Source organism: Ammospiza nelsoni, chromosome 2 (genome assembly GCF_027579445.1).
Source record: "Ammospiza nelsoni isolate bAmmNel1 chromosome 2, bAmmNel1.pri, whole genome shotgun sequence".
NCBI lineage: Eukaryota > Metazoa > Chordata > Aves > Passeriformes > Passerellidae > Ammospiza > Ammospiza nelsoni.
Window position 1 is genome coordinate 48,770,958 of NC_080634.1, and position 23,149 is coordinate 48,794,106.

Genomic DNA, 23,149 nt, shown 5'->3' on the forward strand with positions numbered 1-23,149 from the left:
GAAAGGAGTTAAAACCCATAATATAGTGCAATTATCACAATCAGATTATAATAACCAATAATACTTCAAAATGAGTACTGGGTAATGAAAAAAAAAGCTACTCCTCCAAAAAGTGTGTATTACATCTTCAAAAATCTTTGTCTAAATACCCATATATACCCACTAAGCAGTAAACATTCCAGACACCAAAACACAGATCTAATTCCCAAGTTTTGAATTTGGTCCTACCTCATACATGAACTCTATTTTCACAAATTAAGAACAACCAACTCTAAGTGAAGAAAACCTAACCCCAAAGTTGCACTGATTCCAGGAAAACTTTCTTTTTGGGCTTACTTAGGAACAGCAATTAGCTGAAACCTCAGCTATCTGAAACTGATGTTCTATAACCAAAACCTCAGCTCCTGGAATTAGTACTGATAGATGATCTTGCCTTTCAGTGGCAAGAGCAAGCATATGACTGACTCTTTTCTGAGCCCCCACCTTCAAGATTTAATGCTACTCACTGAAACATAAAATGTGTAACACTAGGTAAGATTAGAAGACAATGGGGAAAAGGGGAAAATTGAAAAGATTTGAACCTTCCCCAAAAGTAAAAATACTCAATGAACAGAACAGGAAATGCTGCAATCTCTACTAGTTCTCTAAAACTTAAATCTGGCATATGGGTGTGGGTAGGAAACTATTTGGAAGAGTTTACAAAGTAGATGCTCCCTTGTTGAAGATTCTTGGTTGATTTCAGACACTCAAATGGTAGCAGTCATTAGCAACTTCATTGTTTCCAGACGACAAGAAAAAAGCATCTGTTAGCTGGCAAATGATTACCCAATCTCAGTTACTGACAGCTTCATCTCTTAGTGGGACTGCAAGAACACATTTCCCAGGCACAGTATTTTGGCATTCAAATTCATACAAATTTAAAAACACGGTAGCTCAACTTTGGGCAGCAATGGGGACTGTGACTGTGACAGCAATCGAAACATCTCTTCCCTCAGTCCTTTCAAAGAAAATTCTCATGCTGTTAAAGGGTCTCAGGTTGTATCTTCAAAACACACTCTGAGCTGGGCTAGATTTTGTAAAAGACCATATAAAACTTTAAGATGAAGACTTCTCTCAATACACTCCTTTAGCATTTTAAATTGCCCAATAACAAAGACAGAACTTGTCTGTGTAGGATGCAGAGCCTTTTTGAGAGCTGATCCAAGACTGTAAAATTAATTTATCCTGAAGCTAAAAGGAAAACTCAAAGTTCTCCATCTTCTATCCCAGGTGTATGGTGCCTCTTTGATCCCTATTCTTTCAAACAAGAAACCAAGTGTATTTGTAAATGCAGACTAAAGCTTCCCAACAAAACCCTACCAAAACCAAGGCATTCCTGCCTTGGCAAGAGGTTGGACTAGATTATCTCCAGAGGTCTCTTTCAACTCTAACAATTCTGGGATTCCACCACATATTACTTTTCAATCAACAGAATGAAAGTACAACTTCAGTCAATGAATTAGCTGATATTGACTGACTCTACATGAAAAGGAGCAGAATTTCCAAAGTGCTTTAGCTTAGCCTGCCCTTGAGATGCTCACTAGCCTGAGTAAAGCTATCTTCATAATCTACATGTTAATAAATGCTGATGACCCTACTGTGCATATAATTGTTTTTATTACACTACATGTTAAAGCAGCAACCAAACTAAGACTCACTTTATGCACGATTTTCAAGCTGTTATCTAACTGTAAGCTTGAACAGTTGTACAGCTTTGTGACTTCTATTTAAAACAAATAGTAAAAAATTGAAATAAAACTGCAAGAAGCAGCTGCTTTATTATGAGCACACTCTTTGGCAAGCAGCCTCCACATTTATTCAGACAAGTTATGATTTTATCTCCAACAGGAAGTGCACTCAAGTATTTTTGGGAAAAGAAATCAGAAAGGAAATTATCATGACCCACAATGAACTACACTAACAGGCACTCTGCTACCAGTAAAACTTCTGCTAAGGGTTACTGCTACTAGGAAGAAAGGTTAATGTTCGGGAGACAGACAGCATTTAGTGACAATAACTACTGCAAAGGAGACCTGGAAGACAGGTTCTCTTGTTTGCTGTAATATGCAGCCCCAGAAGAGCAGACAGACTCTTCTGCACATGGCAGAGTAAGATCACCAGAAAGACACTGTACTGCTGTCTCCAAAGCTGGCAAACACATGGAAACATGGTTACAGTATTTCCTAAGGAAGAAAAAGGATTCAGGGCAGCTAAGCAAGCCAGGGCAAGAATCAAACACCCTGTCTGGATACCCTTTTGCTTAAAATGTGAGTTCTGGGCCTTAGGATACCCATGTCACCAGAGAAGGGCAGACACAAACATTACGACACTTTCAAGCTTCATAAGGTACCAGTCAGAGGTAACTAGCACAAGTCTAGAGCTCAGCTATGAGCTCTTGCTTCTTGCTGGAACTTAGGCTTCTCTGTTGTATAGTTGGATCCCAAAAGGATGAAAAGCACAGTACTTTCTATGGGAATTTGCCTTTGAAAATGCAGGCAAAATAGATGGATCTCAGATGGTGTTAACTTTGCAGAGAACTATATACTCCAGTCAAAAAGATTTCTTACCATGTAAGATTTCCTCTAGCATATCCCCAGTAAAAAAAAACACAGGTATGGATTGACTTTTGATATTTGCAATTTGCTCTGCTACAAAAAGATTTTCCCAACTACCCTTGAACTTGAGCACATAAATTTTTCTTAAGCCATTATGTGAAACTTAAAGGATCTGAATGTAATTCTGGAAGAACAGGAAAAGGAAATATCAAAACTTCTATCCGTTACAGACATACACACACCCATCAGAAAACACAATGATCAATCTAAAAGAAGACTTCCTGAAATCAAGGATTTTGTACATGCCTAGATATTAATAATTTATTTTTAAAAGGTTGCTTTTAGTTTTGATGTAGGAAAGATAGCATTTATGTAAAAAAAAGGGGACAGCAACACACATTCACCCTGCATAAATCAGTAACAGTATCAACAAATATATACATGAACTCCTCTACAATGGAAAAGAATATTTTCCTCTGTGCCAAACTTTCAGTTAAACTGCTTTGACTTAAGAAAGATAAAAATCAAGACTCAGAGGTCCCTTTTATTGTAATAATGAACATTAAATTAATTGTTTCTCTTGTAGAATTGCATAACTCTCATGCTTACATGTCGAAAACTGTGAAAGACTGAAACACAAACTTGAACATAATAGGTTTGCTCTGTATTCACTTTGCATATTGCAGTAACTTAATTCACTCTGAACATCTGATTTCAAATGCCAAAGCATTTGTATTTCTAACAAAGCCCAAGAAATAATGAAAATTCTCATATATTCTATGTCAGAATGTGAGCTAAGTAACTTTACAAAGAGTAATCTCAGCAGCCTCCTAACAAAAGTAGAAATATCAAAGAAAGCTGTAGTTTCTTTAATGTAAATTCCTACTTCTTATTAAAGGATAAACTACATTTAAGAAATCCAGACACTTTACTTTCACAGTTTGCAGCCCAGCAGTATTTTTAAGAGAAGCAAAGTAGCCAAACCAATTAAAAAAACGATTATAAAAAGAAGTTAACTGACACAATGAGGTTTGGTTATTCTTCAAGAACAGCAGGCTTCAAACAAAAAGGCTGTGCCTCTGTGAGAAACAAAGATGTAGTATGTGATTATAAATAATTATTTCTAAGCTTCTGTGACTTCACTGAGTCTAAATAAAATGCAGACTCCTAAAATCACTTTCATTTAAGCTGTGTCTATGGAATGAGGCTAAGACTGTTTTGTGCAACATGACTTTCATCTATTCTATTAAGAATGCTTTTTATGAAATTGAACATTAGGGATATTTGAATCAGGATCACTGCTCTTCAGAACACAAGCATTCAGACTCAACAATTGCAAATTAGCTGCCAGGCAAAAATTCTTATCGGTGGCTATTATATGTAGTCCCTGATATATCCTGACCTCTTTGGGGGTTTTTGTGAGAAAAATTATTATCCTGTTGATATCCACAAAAATATAGACGACAAAGTTAACTATCTCTAATAAAACCCATCCTGTTAAAACTTTCAAAAAAACTTGAAAAGATCTTGTTAGTAAAGATAAAAGTAAGATGAACCCCTCAGGTTAACTTGAAGAGATCAAGACCAGGAAAACCCCTTCCAATTTTCATTACATGCCAGACTATGAAACTTAATTCTTTACCTAAAGGGAGGCTCTGAACCGTGATTTATAGAAGACTCTGGACTTCTTAAAAATAATAACAATAATAATAATAATAGAATGCCTTTGTACTCTCATCAACTATAAAGTAGCACCTGTATTTCACATTCCTTTTTTCTTTCTGCTAATTGTACTTCCTAGATATTTTGGAGGAGGTCAAGGGGTACTTTAGAATATTGGTATCAACACTGCACACAACTTTTAGATTTGATTTAGTTTTCAAATCAACAATTTCTTTGTTCTTCCACAATGTTTTGAATAAAGAAATAATTCTTGAAAGTTGAATTCTGCTTTACAGCAATGCTTTTCAGTAACTTTCAGATTTTCCTCCAAAAATCTTAATCCACCAGCTTTAGTGACTAGTGAGTTAAAGTAGACTTTCTACACCTCCATTAGTTGATTTAACAGAATGGATGCCTTAGCTTTCTTACAAATAGTTTGTTACATGAAGTTCTCCTCTCTGAGCACTTTGGTTGAAAGATTTCCTAGTTACATTTTGCATTACTTTTCCACTTCAGCTTTCAAATTGAACAGTGACAGTTTTCTCACAAGTTCTGCAAAAAGTCTGGGCTATACTTCCACATGGCATTCCCAAGAGAGAACAGTCTTTCATAAAACTAAAAATAATTTTACAAAAAGCAGCCATGAACAAGTTTCTTTACTAGTAACTTGCAAACCTCAATATTAATTGCAGCTTTTAGGAACTTGTGAAACATCCAGTCACATTTTCATACCTTGGTACTTGGTAAGCCTCTGAAAAAACCCAGAAATGGTGCACACCCTCCCCTGAAGCCAGTAAACCATGTATAATTCCAACAAGAAAGGAAGTGATTTATTCCTAATCTCTGCTAAACTGGCACCCCCGGATCCAAAATGCCTGCAGCTGTCATGGTGGCTTCTCTTTCCTACACATCAGGAAACAAACTTATTTTTGCATTGATCTGTAAGTACTCTGCAAGCACATCACAGCTTCAAGTGGAATAAGACCTGGGACATTTTGGCAAAAATCCTAACAGTGAATTATAACCAGTGAAGTCAACTCAGCCTGGCAAGAACCACAGGTTAAGGAAACAGAAGTCAATACCAAATACACAAAGCTCACTGCTGATGGTTCTGAAGAACACTTCTGCACCTCTGTCAGAAGTGACTAAGCACAGCCAATCCTACCTTCAAGGCAAATGGCTGACCTCAAAAAGTCTCTCACAGCATGTTGTGGTGATTTTCTGTTGTGTTTTCTTCTCTGACCTGGAAGAAGTCAGCAGGACTACCACATCTTTGCAAGATCAGGGCCCTGAGAATTACAGCTGCACTTACTGAAAAGTAATGCAATTTAATTAATACTTGGGTACTTGTCTGCACTAAAATGCAAAATTATTATTTTTATAATATACATATTAGACAGCTTCTTACTTGTTAGACGCCGAAGCATGTCCTAGCATTCACTGGTTTATTACCCTTAGCCTGCCAAAATTCTTGAGGTTCTCCTAATTACTCTATCTTCTTTTAAGACACTACTATCATGAATTTCAGACTTTTGTCTCTTGTTTCTCTTAAAAGTACATTTATACCGACATGTATTTTCCCTGCCTCTTAAACTACAGCTACAAAAACATTACACTGTCTTAAGTGTAGGTTTAAAGCCAGAGAGGCTACTTAACATAGGCTGGGGAAGAAAAAAAAAAAAGGAACATATCCTGTTCCCATCAACAGGAGGCTTACGCTTTTGAAGTAGGATCAAGTTTCCAGGGAAAAGACTTGGTGAAAGCTGACAGAAACAAAATTGTTGGGGCCGGGTTTAGACAGAACAACCGCAACGCTGCGGCTTGAGTCTGGAGCGCCTCCTGCTGTTCCAGGGACAGAACAGCAGCGACGGTCGGGAACGACGAGAAAAGAAGTGACAAAAACCAACCCGATGCGACAGCAAACAGCATCAAAACTCTACAGTTCAAACGCATGAGGGCATTCTGCATCCTTCAGAAGTAAACATCTACCTCTCAGAACTAGTTATTAGAAATCTGGTGAAGGATTTGTTTCTTTAATACTGCTACAGTAAAGACTAAATGTATATTTACTAGACAAAATATATACATAAATTTAAAATGCACAACATGCTGCAAATATAAAATAGACACATTAAAAACATGTCACGAGTTTTAGAGTCATGTGAGATGTAGCTGGTCAAAACCTGGAGGACTAAAGAGGAATGGCTGAATAGGCCAACATTTTCCAGCAGACATACAGTCCCATCGAATATTTCTTGCACCCCCTAGTGCTGAGTTACTTCATTAAGAACTGAATCCCCATAGTCTCTTTCTTTATACCTGCATTTGTAAAGATAATCTGCATCTCATGTACCTGACAATACCTAGAAAATTATGAGTCTGTACTTCATCTGGAGCCACGGTGACAGCATTAGTCCAAAGGGAATACTCAAAAACATATATTTGCTGCCCTATCAACAAAAATGTTTTACTAAGCAGAAGAAAAGAGAATTTCCTAATACAAAAACCTACCATGCAAACTACTACTGAGTCCCAAAACATGAGAGACAAATACATAAGCCATGCTATGTGCACAGCACTACTACAAATACAACCATGGCATTTCTGTTAAAGACCTAAAGCTAAAAGTAAATTTCTTCCAAAAGAAAGAAACCCTTGGAGAACAAAAAAAAAATCTAACAGACTAAATAAAGAACAGGAGAAATGCATGACAGTTAAGTGCATCTTGTTTAAAAATATATTTTGTGATTCCAAGATGAAAATATGCAAAACATAAAAGGACAGAAGTAAAAATAAATTATTTATTGAGCTTATAAATAAAAAAAAGAAAAACAATATTTTAAAAGCATTCCATAATTTTCCTATGGAAAAAACCAACCAACCAAGGAAAATAACATCACTTTTCCTTAGATGAATAATTTAATACTATGAGATAACTGGCTCCGTTAAAAAAGGAGTAACAACAAATAGCCAAAAGTCAAACTGCAGCCAAACATCAAGGTTTGTGTGACAGATACAGTTCTCATCTTCCAGTTACAAAAGTGCTTAACTGAACATACCATAGTATCCACAGGGCATTCAAGAAGGGATGTGGTCAAACAAGGAAAGTACAAATAGAAGATAAAGAATAGGAGATTCCCATTTGGGCAACAGGGCATTTAGGGCAGAGACATGACAAGGTATATTCTCATCCTGCCTAGTTTCACTCATAGAGCACAGTCTTTGAGACTGTGCAGGGGAGTAGTGAGTTTTACTTTTCAGAGCTGATTACCCAGTGTCCAGTATCCTGTTAACCACCCACAATATGAGCAGAATAAATGTAAGGCCTTGTTCAGGCAGTTAGATCAAACACTTTTTCCAAAGACAGGCAACTATCCAGAAAACAGGCCCATGAAAGATCTACACTCTTGTGTTAAAGCAAAGCAGCTTTGCACACAATGGAAAGGAAAACTACTTTTTCCCCCCCATCTTGCAGATGCTCGTATATCTGCCAGAAACAAATAGTCCTACCCAAGCTGGAGGGAGAAAAACATTGGGCCCCAATCCTGGATTGTAAGCAGGGAGGCCCTACACACATTCAGGAGACTCTTCACACTGACCCAACTTTCAGACTTAGTGCCTGAATACAAAAAAATAGCAAAGATACACTGCCAATGTCTAGGTCTGTTTTACCTGCAGCTCTCCCTTCACAAAGACACCATGCAATTCTTAAAGTAACTTAATTGGGTCTCTTACAAAGCCCTCCAAGGAAAGGAAATATTTTTCTTTCTAATGCCAAAAAGAGCAGAATAATCTACTTGTGATCATCAGCAACTCAACCATGAGATGGTTAGCTTCATGAGGAGATCTAAGAAGGACAGTAAGACCACTAAGACTAAGGACAATCAGCACCAGAAGACTCTTCCAGGACAAGTGAAAAACACAGTGCCTTCTACACCTAATGCTCTAACCATTATGGCACACACCAATTCTGAAAACGACGAGGCCAGCTTCTAGCAATCCTTTCATGCTGTCTATACTACCGCAGCTTTCTGATCCAGAGTAAACTACTATTTTAATCAGATACATCCAGTCTATGTTTGTTTAAAAACCAAAAAACTGTAAATCTGCAGTGAAGGAAGAATTTTTATCTAAACCCCCTTGTGAGAGCATCACATCTTTCAATTATCTTTTCCAACAGAAACCTCAAAGGTCACTGCTGCTGATCTAATAAAGGCAACATGCAGGGCTTACATCTTTCAGAGCTGACATCTCATTATGTGCAAAGGCCCTGTGCACTATTTAAGTCTGTGTAAAAGATTTATTTCCCAGTCTTTGCAAGAGAGATAAGAATGAATTCTATCCATAAACAGTAAAGATTTACAGAGGGAGTTGCTATTTCAAGTCCGCAAAAGAGGATGAACTTGCACATTCAGTAAGAAACACAATGAAGATAAAATATGAAGTTGAATTGTATTCAGGGTTCAAAATTTATTTTTAAGCATTAGTACAGCCCAGCTAAGAACTAAAAGCAAAACAAGAATAAGGATTTTCTATCAGTTCTAGAATTGCTTCGTCCTCTTTTATCTTCAAAGAGGGCCAATATTTCCTTGCAAAACAACACAGGAGCCAAAAACTTGTACCGACATTGGAGCAGTAACTAAAAAATATTACAAACAACTCTCCCACCAGATAATATTTATTTTTTCATCTAGAGGTACATCTTCAAAGAAAGAAATCCTGTTTATGTTGAGGACTTTCTTTGTCTTTATTGCAAGGACACTCATTTACATTACAATCAGGAACATAAGGAGCTTACCTCTCAGCACGAAGGACTCCACTGTAATAGGGGTGATCCCATGGCATCAGCATCTGAAAGAGAATTCCAGCTTATAATTACAATAACAGACAACAAGCGAACCCAGAGTAAAAGTTTTGTTTCACTTGAGTATTTTTGCAGTTTCACTAAGTCACAGAATTTTGAAAAGTAATCTGAAACAGTTAGGGCTCAATCCAAAAATAGCATCATATATCATAACCTGAAAACTTTTTAAACACTTCTTGAAGATTGGTCTTCTTCTTATTCAACTATATGATAGGACTTCATACCAGATTTCAAGAAATACACTCAGTTCAAATAAAAAGATAAATCTAGATATGTACAGCATTAAGATACATTCAATGTAGTACACAAACTGGTCTTGAATCTAACCTAAAGTAAAACCTTTATTTATCAAATGAGTCAATTAATTCAAAGCAAAGTGATAGTCCCTTTCACAGCTTTATGTTTTTCTTATCTCAGTATCACTTCGTATAAACCAACAGCAAATACTCAGTATTTAGTTTTAATACAGCAACTAAGTGGTCAGAAAGCATTTGAAGCCAGTAGAGAGAATGTTTCTAATTCTACTACATCTTATACACTGAAGTAGAAGTAATTGTAGAACATGATTACCTTGTACTACATTTTTTAAATGTAACTTACTGAATTGTGGGGATTGAGCTTCATTTTCATCTTTGTCATCATTTCAAAGTCTTTTTGAGTTCTGAAAAATATTTTTATGATGAAAACAATAATGAAAGATTTTTGAGCAGTAAAATACAGTACATGATAATATTACATCCTAATAAAATGTCCATCATCAGAGATTTATAGTATTATATAAAATAACTAGATAAAATGGCAGGTCCACATACAACAGTACAAAAATCTTTTCAATCTGCTTCCGCCATTCAGGTACTTTCAAATTCAGTCCCTCTTCATGTGGTTGTACAGCTCAAAAGCATTTTCATTCTTACAATACAACCCATTTATACCCAGTGATGAAACTGTTTTGTGCTGTGTGGAGCTCAGGGTGGCAAGAGGGACAAAGATGGAAATTTATTTACAGGTGCAAAATGTATGGAGTTGGCATATGGCAAGAAGACCAGGAGAGGTGTTCCACACTTCAGCTTGGTCTTCCTGTTTGCTGTTAACTGCACTTCTTGCATTCAGTCCGGGGTGTTCTCTGATCACAGACAGAGAATCTATTCTAAGCACACAGCTTTTATTCTCTCTCAAAATTCTGGGGAAGTCTTGGTTTTTATTTAATCAAAGCACATAATAAGCAGCACTGACTAGCTTATTATTGCACAAGTCCCTCTATTCTTGAAATAAAGAGTATGGTTAAAAAAAAAACATAGTGAAAAAGGCATACCTTTTAGACAACTGCTCAGAAAGCTTCTCTAGAAATTGTCTTACTGTTTCTAGAAGGAAGGAAAAAATATTAAATTTATTCTTCCCTTCCCAAAGGATGTTAAATTTACATGAGATGGATGTTAAATTTAAAGGATGTTAAATTTAAAGGATGTTAAATTTACACTTACTATTCCAAATAAAAATTCCATTAGATTTTTTTTAACAAACTACTCCATTGACATTATTTTAAGAGCATCTAGTACTCCATTTACTTTTTTATGTGCTGAGATAACACCTTCATAATCTAAGGAGTGAGCATCAATTCTGAACTAAAACACCAGATCCTCCTCAGTGAGTACTGTTATTTACAGTGACCACTGAGTATGGCATACACCAAAATGTAACTGCAATAGAACACTTCACTGGAAGAATTATGTGCAAACTTAGCTAAAGAAACGAACAACCTTTGATCTCATATGTTACACATTTGACTTCTCAACATGTCCTTCCATACATGCCTTACTACCTGGATTTTTGGCCATTGTTCCCTGAAGAGCCCTGTGGGCAAAGGTGTCATAGCCAACCAGCTGTGCCAGGCTGTTCCTGCTCACAAGCAGCTCCTCCAATCGAGCCAGCTGCTGAGAGTTTGAGTGCAGAAAAATCTTGTAAGCAGCTTCCCGCACCTAATGCAAGGAAAAAAAAAAAGTCACATTGCTACAGAGTGATTTTTAACAGAAACAAGTGATGCAACTGAAGATTGGCATAACAGCTGTATTACACTGATATTGGTGGGAAAAGGCCTAAAATCTTTTAACAATACTAATTACAACTGCCTGACAATTACAGCTCTTACCCATTAAAAGTGGAATGAGGAAATGCAATGAGACAACCTAACAGATCAAGAATGCCAAAAAGGGTCCTGTTCTCTACTCCTGTCAACAGCCTGTCATCACCTCCCTCTTTCTGCCAACATCTGTGCTTTTCAGACCACTCTGTGGGCTGCTTTAACTCATTAAAACTTCTGAAAATAAACCCAAGCTGTTCTCTGCATATCAGTTAAGTTTGCTAATGGCAGAATCTGACAAGAAAAAGAGACAGGGTCAGGGGAGAGAAAAGAGAGGAAGAGAAAAGCCTTATTTCTTTTGTAGTAGAAAACTATTAGTCTGCCCATCTATCCATAAACTTTCTCCTTTTCTCATATTTTTAGTTAGGGTCTTTAGTTTGGGTCTTTTCATAACTCTGAAAAAAAAAACTACCTGAAGCCTCATAAAATTTAATAAAATGCTTTTATGTTTCACAAACCAATCACAAATAATTTTATTTCTACATATGGAATAAGCTCAAGAAATCCAGCAACAACTTATACTTGCCTTCATCTGAACTAAGCCGCTCTCTACATAGCATAAGTGAAGAAAGAACCCTGAAATGTTTCAATATGCTCCTGATCCTAGAATTGTAACTAAAAGTCTAGAGTGCCACTGCCATATTTCAAAGAGTCTAAATTAATTTTAAATTTATAACTCTAAATTAATTCTTTTTCAGAAAACCAACATTAACAATAACTAAAGTAAGTTTTTTTTCAGGATAATTGAGGTTGGATGGGACTTCATGAGGCCTCTAATCCAACCTCCTGCACAAAGCAGAGACAGCTATGAGCTAAGACCAAGTCACATAAGGCTTTTTCCAGTCTAGTCCTGAAACCCTGCACATATGGGAGAGACAGGATGATCTCACTATTTCACTGCTTGGTTATCATCAGCAGGAAAAACTTCTCCAACTGGCATTTCTCAACTTTTCCTTCTGACACTTGTTCTCCTGTCATGCACCATGCTGAAGAGCCTGGCTCTATTTTCTCCATGACCTCCTTGTAGGTAGGAGAGGGTGCTGGCAGGGTCCCCCCAAACCACCCCTGCTACAGGTGGAACAAGCCCAAATCCTTCTGCCCTTCCTTACAGTGAACACACTCCAGTTACTGCCCATCTTGGTGGCCTCTGCTGAAGACACTCCTGAAGAGTGGGGCTACAATCTCACCACTCAGTGTCTAAGGGAAGCCCAGATGCTGTTGGCTTTTTGCTGCCAGGGTCACTGCTGGTTCATGCTCAACTTGCTGCTCACCAGCACTGTGGGCCTTTGCCACAGATCACACCCAGCCAGGCAGTCCCAGCCTGACCCATAACCAGGAGCTCTCCATTTCCAGGTGTATGATTTTGCTCTTGTCCTTTTTGAATTATGTAAGACTGGCACTGAACCATTATCCCAGCTTTTAGGCCACTCTGAATGTCAGCCTTCACCATCAAGTGTATTGATTGTTCCTCCCTATTTGCTCTCCCCTGCACATCTGGTAGGCAAGCCTTCTGTCACTTCCTCTATGTCACTAATAAAGGTGTTAAATAGGGAACCCAGGATAGACTCCTGCAAGAATTCTTCCATTACCAGTCTTCCTGTAGGGTGCATTTCAACCACCACTCTCTGATCCTGAAATTTGTTTTTTTACCTATCCGGTTGTTCACCAATCTAGACTGTAATCTCCTGCCTTGGACTAAAGTCATGGTGAACACTGAGACAAAAGCAAGTGAGAGCATCTCAGCCTTATCTGTCTGGTGCCTCTGTCCCCCACCTTACTCAATACCAAGCCTAGGTTTTCCTTGCTTAGGCTTTTAGTACCAATGCAACAGTAACTGCTCTCATTGCTTTTGATGTCCCTTCCAAGTCACAACTGCAGTTGAGCCTTGACCTTCCCAACACCATACCTACACATACAGGCAATGTCTCTACATTCCTCCTCTGGATCTTGTACCTTCCACTCCATGTATGATATATTCTGGAGATGAGCTTTGTTAAGAGTTGTTTGCTTGTCAAGCCTGGTTCCTCATACATCTGCTTGGCTTTCTAAGGATCAGGATACATTGAGTATCTAAATCCTCTCACACACTGGGAGGACACTGCCATTAGAGAACTGCCTGCTTTCTTGAGCTCCTTTGCCCTTCAGAATTGCAATTCATGGGATCTCACCTCTGAATAAACTGAAGTGTGCTTGCCTAAAATCCAGTCTGTATTCTGCCCCTCTTCTTCCTACAGCCATTCAGGATCTGCACAACCATTATTTCATACCTGCTACTGTCAAGTATGCCATTGATTATTACATTCTAACAGAGTTTTTCCCTGTTAGTAATTACAGCATAATCACAAACCACAGAGATTTGACTCACTAACAAGTCAAATAACTGATATGCACTTCTGGTATAAAGGATGCCAAAGTAAAGTCAGGGAATACAAACCAGATCATCAGGACAATCAGCATGCAGACCAGCAATTCGTAGGTAATTGCCTTCGGCTGTAAAATTATACCGAATGTGCTCTGGCAACACATGTTTGTCAATCTTGTTGGGAATGTGAGTTCCTATCAGAAATTCGTTACACAAATCCAATATTCTCACATTGAGCTCGACTGCCTTTTTACGCTGTAAGAAAAATAAAGTACAAAACAGTATCTTCAGACAGAGTACAAGCAGAACTCAAAGTTTTTAAACCTTAAAGGACTCTTTCAAAAATTAAGCAGAAAGTACAACACTTAAGATTATACCTACAGAATCAATAAAGTCATAATGCAGGGCAAGTCAACAAGACCAGATGCTCATACAGCATTGAAATTTCAAAGAAAAGGCCCACATTTCTGCAGTACAAAAATATACAGTGGAGTTCAAGTAGAAATTACACAAGCTTTGCTAACTTGTAACTGATTGCTATGTAAAACATTGAATAAAAAAAGGAAGCATTTTTAAGAGAGATACCCTAAAACAGATATAGAATAAAATTCTCTTTTTCCTGTTTGTATTGTGCTGTTTTCTGGAGACTGTAAACTATTTACAGTATTTCAATCCTTCTCTTAGGAGTTTGTGATTTAGAGTTTTATCATCATCACAGTATTTCACACACTTAATCATACAAGATGTGCTTCAGTGAACTTGCTCACATTAGTACACTGTGGTCTTTATTGTCTGTGGGTTCACAGCTCAAATAAACAAAGGCTGAGGGTACAGATACAACATATCTTGTAAAATCCAAAGAATGACATAACATGATCTCTGTCCTCCCATTCCCACCCCTTCTCTTGAAAATATATCTTAGAGTTTTATTTTAAAAAGCAGGAAGTCTTTGTAGAAGAAGTAAACCTCAACTTAAAACAGGGAAGGATTACTAAAATCTTAAATGAGAAATGAAAAGAAACACTGAGCAGCAAGCAAGGAAAGTGGGATAGGCAGGGGAGGAAGATGAAAACATGCAAAAATAAGTGAAATTGTAACTGAAAGGAGATGAAGCATCATAGAACCAATAGCCAAATCAGACAAACTCCAGAACTTAAGTTTCAGGGTTGTTCTTTGGACAATGTAATTGTAAAAATACATTCTAGAACCATTTTCTAGGTCACAAAACACCATTAAAACCATTATCTTCAGAATAACTCTTTAACATCAGTCTGGGTAGAAGAGCTTTTGTATGGATCTTTTTGGAGGGCATAACTCAAATAAACAAGGAATTAACTTCATACAGTGACATGAACTCTGAACAGACAGATCATCCATACAACAAAGCATGGTGTAAGCTGCTGGGTTTGAAAAATCCATCACTAACTACTGTAAAAGTATATAAAAGCTCCAAGACAGCCCAAGGTAATCAGACCATGCCCAGATACTCAATTTTGAACAAGATTTACAACTTCTGGTTATGTGAGCTCCCCAGGAGTGCCTGAACACACACCTGAACCCTTCTAACACACTCCACTTGATTAACCTCAAGGTCATCAAGGTGCATGGAGAGCTGCTTTTCCCTCTCTGTAAATATCTTGTTCTGACAACTGAGTAGCTATTTTAAATATCTGATGCAGACACCAAAGAAAGAAAATAGAATCCCAGGACTTGCTTATAACTCCCCAGAACAGAAAGGAATGATGAGGACCAAACTACGAAGAACAACCAACTATTTAAAAACTACCTTTAGAAGTGATGTAAAATAGTCAAAATTAATCACTTCTAAGGCAACACAATTCCACATAGGACAAACTGACCCAGAAGCACAAGATTTCATGTCCCACATGTTTCATTATCTGGTCTTTTGTTCATACATTGTAGCCAGAAATTACCTTTTCTTCATCCAAATGAATGCCACTGATCTCAAAATCAAACATAAAAAGTTCTGCCACTCGCCTAAAAATACAGTAAATCCCTGTTAAAACAGCCTCATTTAATACTAAGCAGCATTTTTTAACAGATCTTGCCTTTAGTGGTTATTTATGTTTCATGTCTTTCACAGAGAGTAACACCACAGTTATATGAATGTTTTTATTATGGACAAAGATTTCCTACATTTTAGGTCCTTAATAATTCACTCAATGAGAAACAATTTGTCCTTTGTTCTTAGTTTAGTCATCTGCTTTGAAAATATCCTTCAAAATAATTCCAGTACCTTAATCTAGATGTTCAAACAATTTGTGCAAATCACCATTTTAATTTCCTTTCATACTTCATTTATTTTAACATCACAAAAATATCTTTCCAAATCTAACATCCTTGATTGTGGTGAAAGAAGGAAGAAGGAAATAACTTATTCATTAAGCTTGTCTAACCATGTCAGTGAATAAATAATTCAAAACTGTAACTGCATAAGCAGCTAATTAAACCTATCACAGCAACCATAAAGTAAGCTTTCAATAAATATACTGCTAATCTAATTTTGAAAAATATAAATGAATTTCTATAAAGTGAAATCAAGTTATATAGTCTGTTCCTAATTTTATTCCTAAGCACATTGATATGTACACCACTGTATAGTATATAATTTTAATCAAAATAATATTATTGAAGAAAATCTTAAGTTTTCTTTTATTTTGTTCTTGCAAGATCTCAGGTTATTCAGCATAAATATATCTTGTGCTCTACAGTCACATTCTCCAAGATTACACAACTACAAACTTCCTAACTCTTGTGCAGGTAGTTTGGTAGAGACTAATAAATGAATAATGGAAATGTGGTTTGTTTTCCATAAGTTGCATTTATTAATTTAAGAAAACACAAAATATAAATACAATAAGGAACAACACATGGCATCTAAGAAACTAAATCTGCAAGGTTCTATTTATAATCTATGAAGATCTATAAGCATTAATAAGTACCTGGTTTCTGGATCTAAGGAACTCAATACAGTTTCATCAGCTAGCAGACGTCTCAGACTCTGACACAGTTCAACATCCGTATTTAATCTGAAAAGATACAGGGTAAAAGAATCATGCACTAACAACAGACTAATATTTCAGTTTCTTGGTATTACTTATTCAAAGGCAGTATTTAGTGAAACAACATTAAAAGCCAAGGACTGTATTTTCAAAGTGATTTCTGGTTCACAATAACAGCTAAAAAGTAGAAAATTTCTATACAGAGCATGTGTGGACAAACCAGCATGGAAACAGGCATTGTGCATCTGACAGAAAAATACTTTGGGATGGTACTCTGTGGCAATATGAGCAAGTCTAACACAGCCTATGTTTTTATGAACAAAGATAATCATGGTGAGAGCATAAGGGTGGGAGAATGTTTTCTAATCCTTACTTTGAAAGGACTCCATTAAAGGAAAACCTGTGCTCAAGTTTGCCATCAGATAAATGTGCTGCTGACTGCCACTGGGCTACTAAGAGCTTACTATCCCCAGAACACTTCCACACACCAAGCACTGTCCCCATGCAGGTAACACTGTGCCCATCAGATTTGCTGGCATGTTATCCTACACTCCCAGGTGGGATACAGCGGGCAATGAAACACATGTACACAACAGTTGATGAGCCTGAGTAATTTCTTCTTTCTACAAATTTTCTATCTGAAGTGGTATTCAGATATTAAAGTCATATTGTTATATATCGTATACTTAATCAAAGTCCTGAGAAATCCACTTTCAAGCATTTTGTCCATAAACTTTACAACCACTAGAGAATTGTCGCAAGCCCTAGAAAAATGCCACTTCAGCCTATGATGGGCTTCAGGGACATGGAGTCATAAACTGCAACTAAAATAGAAAAGCCTTTCATGAGATACTGTAACAAAACTAAATCCTTAAATATCTGTAACAGAAGACTGACACTTTGTTCCCATGCACAAATATTTTTTGTTGATTGCTGTTTTCATAATGATCATACAGTAATTTTTAAAGCTTCATATGGAAACAGAAAACAAAAAAGAGAAAACAAGAAGAAAACATACTTCTCTACCACAGTACCAATGTTCCTGCAAGCTTCTTCAGCAGCCTCTCTGAACGCAAAGTCAGGATGGGCAACTTTTACAAAATCAGCCTGACACAGTAGAAGAAGAAAACAGTGAGGCAAAAAGACAAATAAAACAACCTCCCAGTTTATAAATAAACTGCATTCAAGCAGTTCCATTTATATTAACATTTATTTTTAGTTCTATGCAATCATTTTGTAGAATTTGCCTTTTTTTGGCTAAAATATAAAGTTGACTAGAAAACTTTGCTGACAATTATTAAACCACACAGTGCCTTGTATCCTTCCAATAAACATCATTAATTCACACCCTTCTTAAAACATTTTAAGCAGTGTGTATCTTAGAGTCCTCATTATACAGACCTACTCCAACATATTTAAATGTTTTCAAAAAAGATTTTTAAAACTAAATTTTCTAGTTAAGATGAAAGCCCACCACTAAATGTGCACATTTCCTAATAGGAAGAAATACTGATTTTTTATAAATCTCCAAATCCTTTGGGGGTTCACAAGGCTAGAAGGATGCTAAAAGGGGCTGGGGAGCTAGGGGCTTCCATGACTGCTGACACCAAGTCAGGGCAGTTTTAGCACTGAAACGATAGACTTAAAATATTGGGAACATATTTAAAGTCTAGGACTATATTGAAGATATTAAGCATGATTTTACAGAAAATACATGCAACAAGCTGATAGTGTAAAACATTGCCTTTTGATTGAAAAGGCAGCCTTAGAACTTAACACCTTTATTTCTTAGAATTCGTTTTTAAAATCCTGTATAATACTGACAGAAAAGGTGCTGAATGACAGGTATCAAAATTTCTAACAACAGACAACAATGACCAAATAACTTCCAGACAGTTCTGCAAGCTGTGTAGCTGTGAACATAAAAAGCCTGAATATAATACAAAGGAGATCATTTTAGCTCCTTTATATAAGTTTGCTTATAATTTTATAAGCAAACTTATAAAAAAACTATGGCCATTAAATTCTGACATTAAAGTTTTACTTAGGTATTGACTGATTAATCAGAATTAGGCATAGTCTATACAAAACATAAGAACTAATGACTTGACAGAGCTTCTAAGTACGTTCAGAAGGAAAAAGTGCCTGGCACAAAAGATGTCTTAAATCTATAAAAGAATAAGAAACAAGATTGGAGAATTGAGACATTCAAACGTGAAAACCCAAGTGACCTCAAAAAACTCAGTGATCTATTCACTAAGAACTGACTTCAGTATGAACGTTGGTTCTGCTTCCTCCAACCAAAGAATGATGCTTTGATAAAAGATATACTTTGGGCAAACTTCTAGAGAGCAATATGAAATGCTCTAATAAAGTTTTGTGATGCAGAATATCAGACCAAGTACTCTAAATCTGTAGATGACAAAAAATGCAATCTAAGAAATTGCTGCCTTTTTCTTGTGTTAATAAGATACTGCTGCCTTTACTCTGGAAGTTTTTTATGGACCTTCACCTAAAAATGATCATAACTTAAAACATGTGCATTGCCACTCCAACTTTAATTCTGAAATCAAAACCCTCTTTTCTACAATATAAGTAACGCTGGAGAGTTTATGTGTTAATATTGCAGCTGAAGCACAAGTACAATTTCACTGTTGTTTTTCTGGTTGTGGCTTCTATACTTTTTCGCATCTGTCTTCAAAATAGCTGGGCAGTTTGACAGGATTTGTACTTCGCTGTCATTTAGTAAAAGCTTTTGTAATTCACTTTCAATCAATTTAATTTTCCGTCTTAACACAAAACTTCATGGAGCTGGTCTGCTATCTGCACTATTACTGCAGTGTAGAAAATCATAAAATGGAACATAGTGTAAGCTCAGCCAGTTTAAAAGAATTTATGTAAAAATAAAAAAAAATAACATACCAAGTCTGCTACTCTGCACAGGCTATCTGAAAGCTGATCAAAGATCATTACAGTCTCTGGCCCAGGTGGTGTTGAGCATGCCTTCTGAACAAGCTGCTCTGATTCTTGCAATGCTTTGTCCTGTGCTTCTTGAAATCCTTCTGGACAGCTCAGCTCCGGAACACCAAACAGACCCTGCAGTGCAAAACACAGGGAAAACACATCACTACTGCCCTCTTTGACTTCTGCACCTTTCCTTTGTTTCAAGACTGAATTATCACTACAGAATTTTACCCAAATGACCCCAGTTAGCACACTGTAACACTTCACTGGACAGCAGCACCAGATATCAAGAGATTGCAGGCAACAGGACAGCTGTCTCAGGCTCACTAAATGAGCCCCCAGTACTGGAAGCAGACCACAAAGGAATAATCAACAACAAGTGAAAATGTTTGTGGAATGAACTGTTTTATTACCGAAGTTCCCATCAAGCCTGGCCCTGTCCCACGGGGCAAGGTAAACACTTACTTGTGCAGGGTAAATGCAGATGGCACTTAGTTCTGCATTTATGGAAGAGACTTAGGTTCTACCACTAATCAAACAAAACTACTAATGCTTTGTGGAGAAGTTCCGCAGTGTAGACCTACAACAAGAAAAAGATTTCAAAGGATCACAGAATCCCCGAGTTGGAAGTGATGGCTAAAGACTTTTGAGTTTTATGTATTCTTCATGTATTTGTAGCTTTGTAGACTGTTAATACATAGCTATAACTTCTAGTAATTTCCCAGCTCTCTTTCTCACAGCTAACAAACTCCTATTGATCCATTCTGGAAATTCTGTTTAGTCTTGCCTGTTAGTTTAGCAAGGTCACTTTATTTTGCACCACATATCATAGACATAATAAAATGCAGAGTTAGAAGACTGGGGGAGGCTTGGGGGGAGCTCCAATGAGGCTGAACCCAGGGGGTAAATTATCTAACCCAGCTGCTCTTCTAATTGGACAATATTTGATAGGTATACTAATCAACTGATCTTATAAAAATGTAGAAATACAGTATCATGTGTACATATCACCATGTTGTGCACTTTGAAGGCTTTCAGTCAAAGATTTGTTTTTGTATTATCATTTTAACACTGTTTGAAAAAGCTTTGTGTTTCATTCCTCATGAAGAAAGGACCCACAAGGATCACTGAATTCAAATTCCCAGCCCTGCACAGCACCCTCCCCAAGAGTCACACCATGTGCCTGAGAGCACTGTCCAAATACTTCTTGAACTCTGTTAGGCTTAGTGCTGTGACCACTTCCCTGGGGAGCCTGTGCCAGTGCCCAACCACACCCTGGGTGAAAAATCTTATCCCAGTAATTCCTTAATTTCATCTAAATTAAAGCAATATCTCTTCAAGCAATACATCCCTTTGCAACTGCCCAACTACAACATGAGCATCTCCTCACTTCCTGACCACAGCATCAAACAGTGAAAGGTATGTGATTTCACAGGAAATCCATCCCTTCCAAATTCAACCTCAGTATCTAAGAACCACAATCTGGATTTTCAAATCTGCAGTACAATCAGTTATAATCCACATTCTGAAAACTCTTTCTATTATAGCAGTCAGCTGCAGGTTTGCAGCTTGCAAAGATTTAACCAAATAAATCAAAAAGCTACAAATTGACAGCTTTCTGTACAAGTATATATTCTGAAGCAAAAGCAACCCTTGAAGTACGCATCCAGAACATGTTGGGTTGCTTTTTCATATTTTCTTTCTCTCACTGTTGCTAGAAGCACCTTCTTTATTTGCTAATGAAAGAAAACTTTTCCTCATACTTCCCATGTTTTAATGTATTATTCGGGAACAGAAACTGGCCTGAAGTGAACATTGAAAGGTATTTTTATATTTTTACATATGTGCACAAAACATAAATATCCTTGTGTCACAGCACTCTTGAATAATGTTTGCTGTGTAAGACACGCAAGACTGCCCTTTCACTCGGATCCTCAGCCAGAGGATGCAGTGTCCTGCAATATCCCTGGGAGCTCCATGCCTTCCTGACATCATCACCCACCCCCCCCAAGCAAGCTCATCCAGCACATGTAGTGCGCTGTGACCAGGATATATCTTCTCTTGGAGATAAATTAACTGTAGAACTCCTATTACATATGATATCAAGTTTGACATAAAAAAATAAAAATTACAAAAAAATGAAGCCTGGTGTAGCTCTCTCTGTTCTTTAATGTTATTGGCTGCATGGCTGAAACATTTTTGTCTTCACTTGGTCTCAGCATTTACATCCTACTTGGCACAGCCTCTTGGTGAGCCTGAAATATGCACCTCTATTCGAAAAGAATCGTGGGCCAAGTGAATCACCTGGAACACATTCCCTAGACCAGCCAAATGGACAATATTTAACTGATTATTTCCCGAAGCAAGACTTCCACCAGTGTGCCTGCAGAGGCATGACAACCTGAAGCAAGGTTTCCAAGGCAAGCGCCAGATTATAAACAGAGGTCAGATTTGTCCTTTCTAAAACCCAAAGTTCACCAGCTCCACCAGGCTGGGCACCATGGCAGGAATAGCTGAGTCAGCAGGCAAATACCTGGATTTTACAGCTGCACCTCTTCTGTATGCACTGTGCTACCTTACCCTCTCCGGGTAAGAAGACACATGAACAAACGTTCCTGACGCTAAAAAGATACGCATCAGAAAACTCAGCTGTCACCAAATCAGCAAAGAAATCCTTTTCTCGCCACAGGCAAGACATCAAGACTAAGCCCAGGCAAGAGGATGTGGGCAGCGTGGCTGCTCCCGAGGCACTGTCCGAGCGCAGGGGCACGGCACTGACACGGGAAGGACGGCACAGCCAGGGGAGGGCTGGCAGCCAGGGGGAACGGAAGGGGCAATCTCACTTTATGGACATGGGCACCACTGAAAAAGCGTTCCCACGCACAAGGCCGTCACTGTCAAACGCTTCTGTGTCCAAAACCAAGAACGTTTGGATTTCCTAGAAGCAATATAAACGCTTATAAAAATATATTACACACAAGAGAAAAACTACCCCCAAAAATTCCCTTAAAACAGTTGAGACAAGCAGAGGAAAGCACGAGGCTGCCAGGGCTCCTGCCGCAGGAGGCCCGGCCCTCCCCTCCCGCCGCTCACCGTGTCCCTGCCCGCCGCACCGCCGCGCAGCGGCTGCTGCTGCTGCTGCTTCACATCGAAGGCAGTGCCCACGGGGCACCAGCTGGTGCTGACGGCCCGGCCGCCCTGCCCCGCCGCCCGGCCCCGCAGCGCCCGGCCCAGCGCCGCGGGCAGCGCCCGCCGGCAGCCGCCCAGCATGGCGGAGCGGAGCGGAGCACAGCGCCGGGAGCGGAGCGGAGCGGGCCCGGCACGGCCGCGGCCTCCGCGCGTCCGCGCCGAGGGGTGGAGCGGCAGCAGGAGGCGGAGCGAGGCGGAGCTCCGGGTGCCCACGGCCCTCATCCCGCCGGGCGCCTCCGCCCCGAGTTCTGAGCGCTCCCTGAGCCTGTCCCGCTTCCCGCCGGGCGCCTCTGCCCCGGGCTCTGAGCGTTCCCTGAGCCTGCCCCGCTTCCCGGGTCACCAGCGCACGACCCG

General features: G+C 38.4%; 1 protein-coding gene across 1 annotated transcript in view; it reads right to left on the reverse strand.

Moving 5' to 3' along the window:
- The window catches only part of MIPEP (mitochondrial intermediate peptidase), a 65,752-nt gene extending 42,822 nt beyond the window's left edge, over window positions 1–22,930 (reverse strand). Inside the window, exons 1-10 of the mRNA XM_059465824.1 lie at window positions 22,700–22,930; window positions 19,565–19,738; window positions 17,661–17,749; window positions 16,583–16,669; window positions 15,554–15,617; window positions 13,692–13,874; window positions 10,940–11,096; window positions 10,433–10,481; window positions 9,721–9,781; window positions 9,055–9,107 (exon numbers count right to left, since the gene is read on the reverse strand). Coding sequence (XP_059321807.1) covers window positions 9,055–9,107; window positions 9,721–9,781; window positions 10,433–10,481; window positions 10,940–11,096; window positions 13,692–13,874; window positions 15,554–15,617; window positions 16,583–16,669; window positions 17,661–17,749; window positions 19,565–19,738; window positions 22,700–22,876 — 1,094 coding nt within the window. The 5' untranslated portion in view covers window positions 22,877–22,930. The remainder of the gene's footprint in view (window positions 1–9,054; window positions 9,108–9,720; window positions 9,782–10,432; window positions 10,482–10,939; window positions 11,097–13,691; window positions 13,875–15,553; window positions 15,618–16,582; window positions 16,670–17,660; window positions 17,750–19,564; window positions 19,739–22,699) is intronic.
- Between the last annotated feature and the right edge of the window lie 219 nt (window positions 22,931–23,149).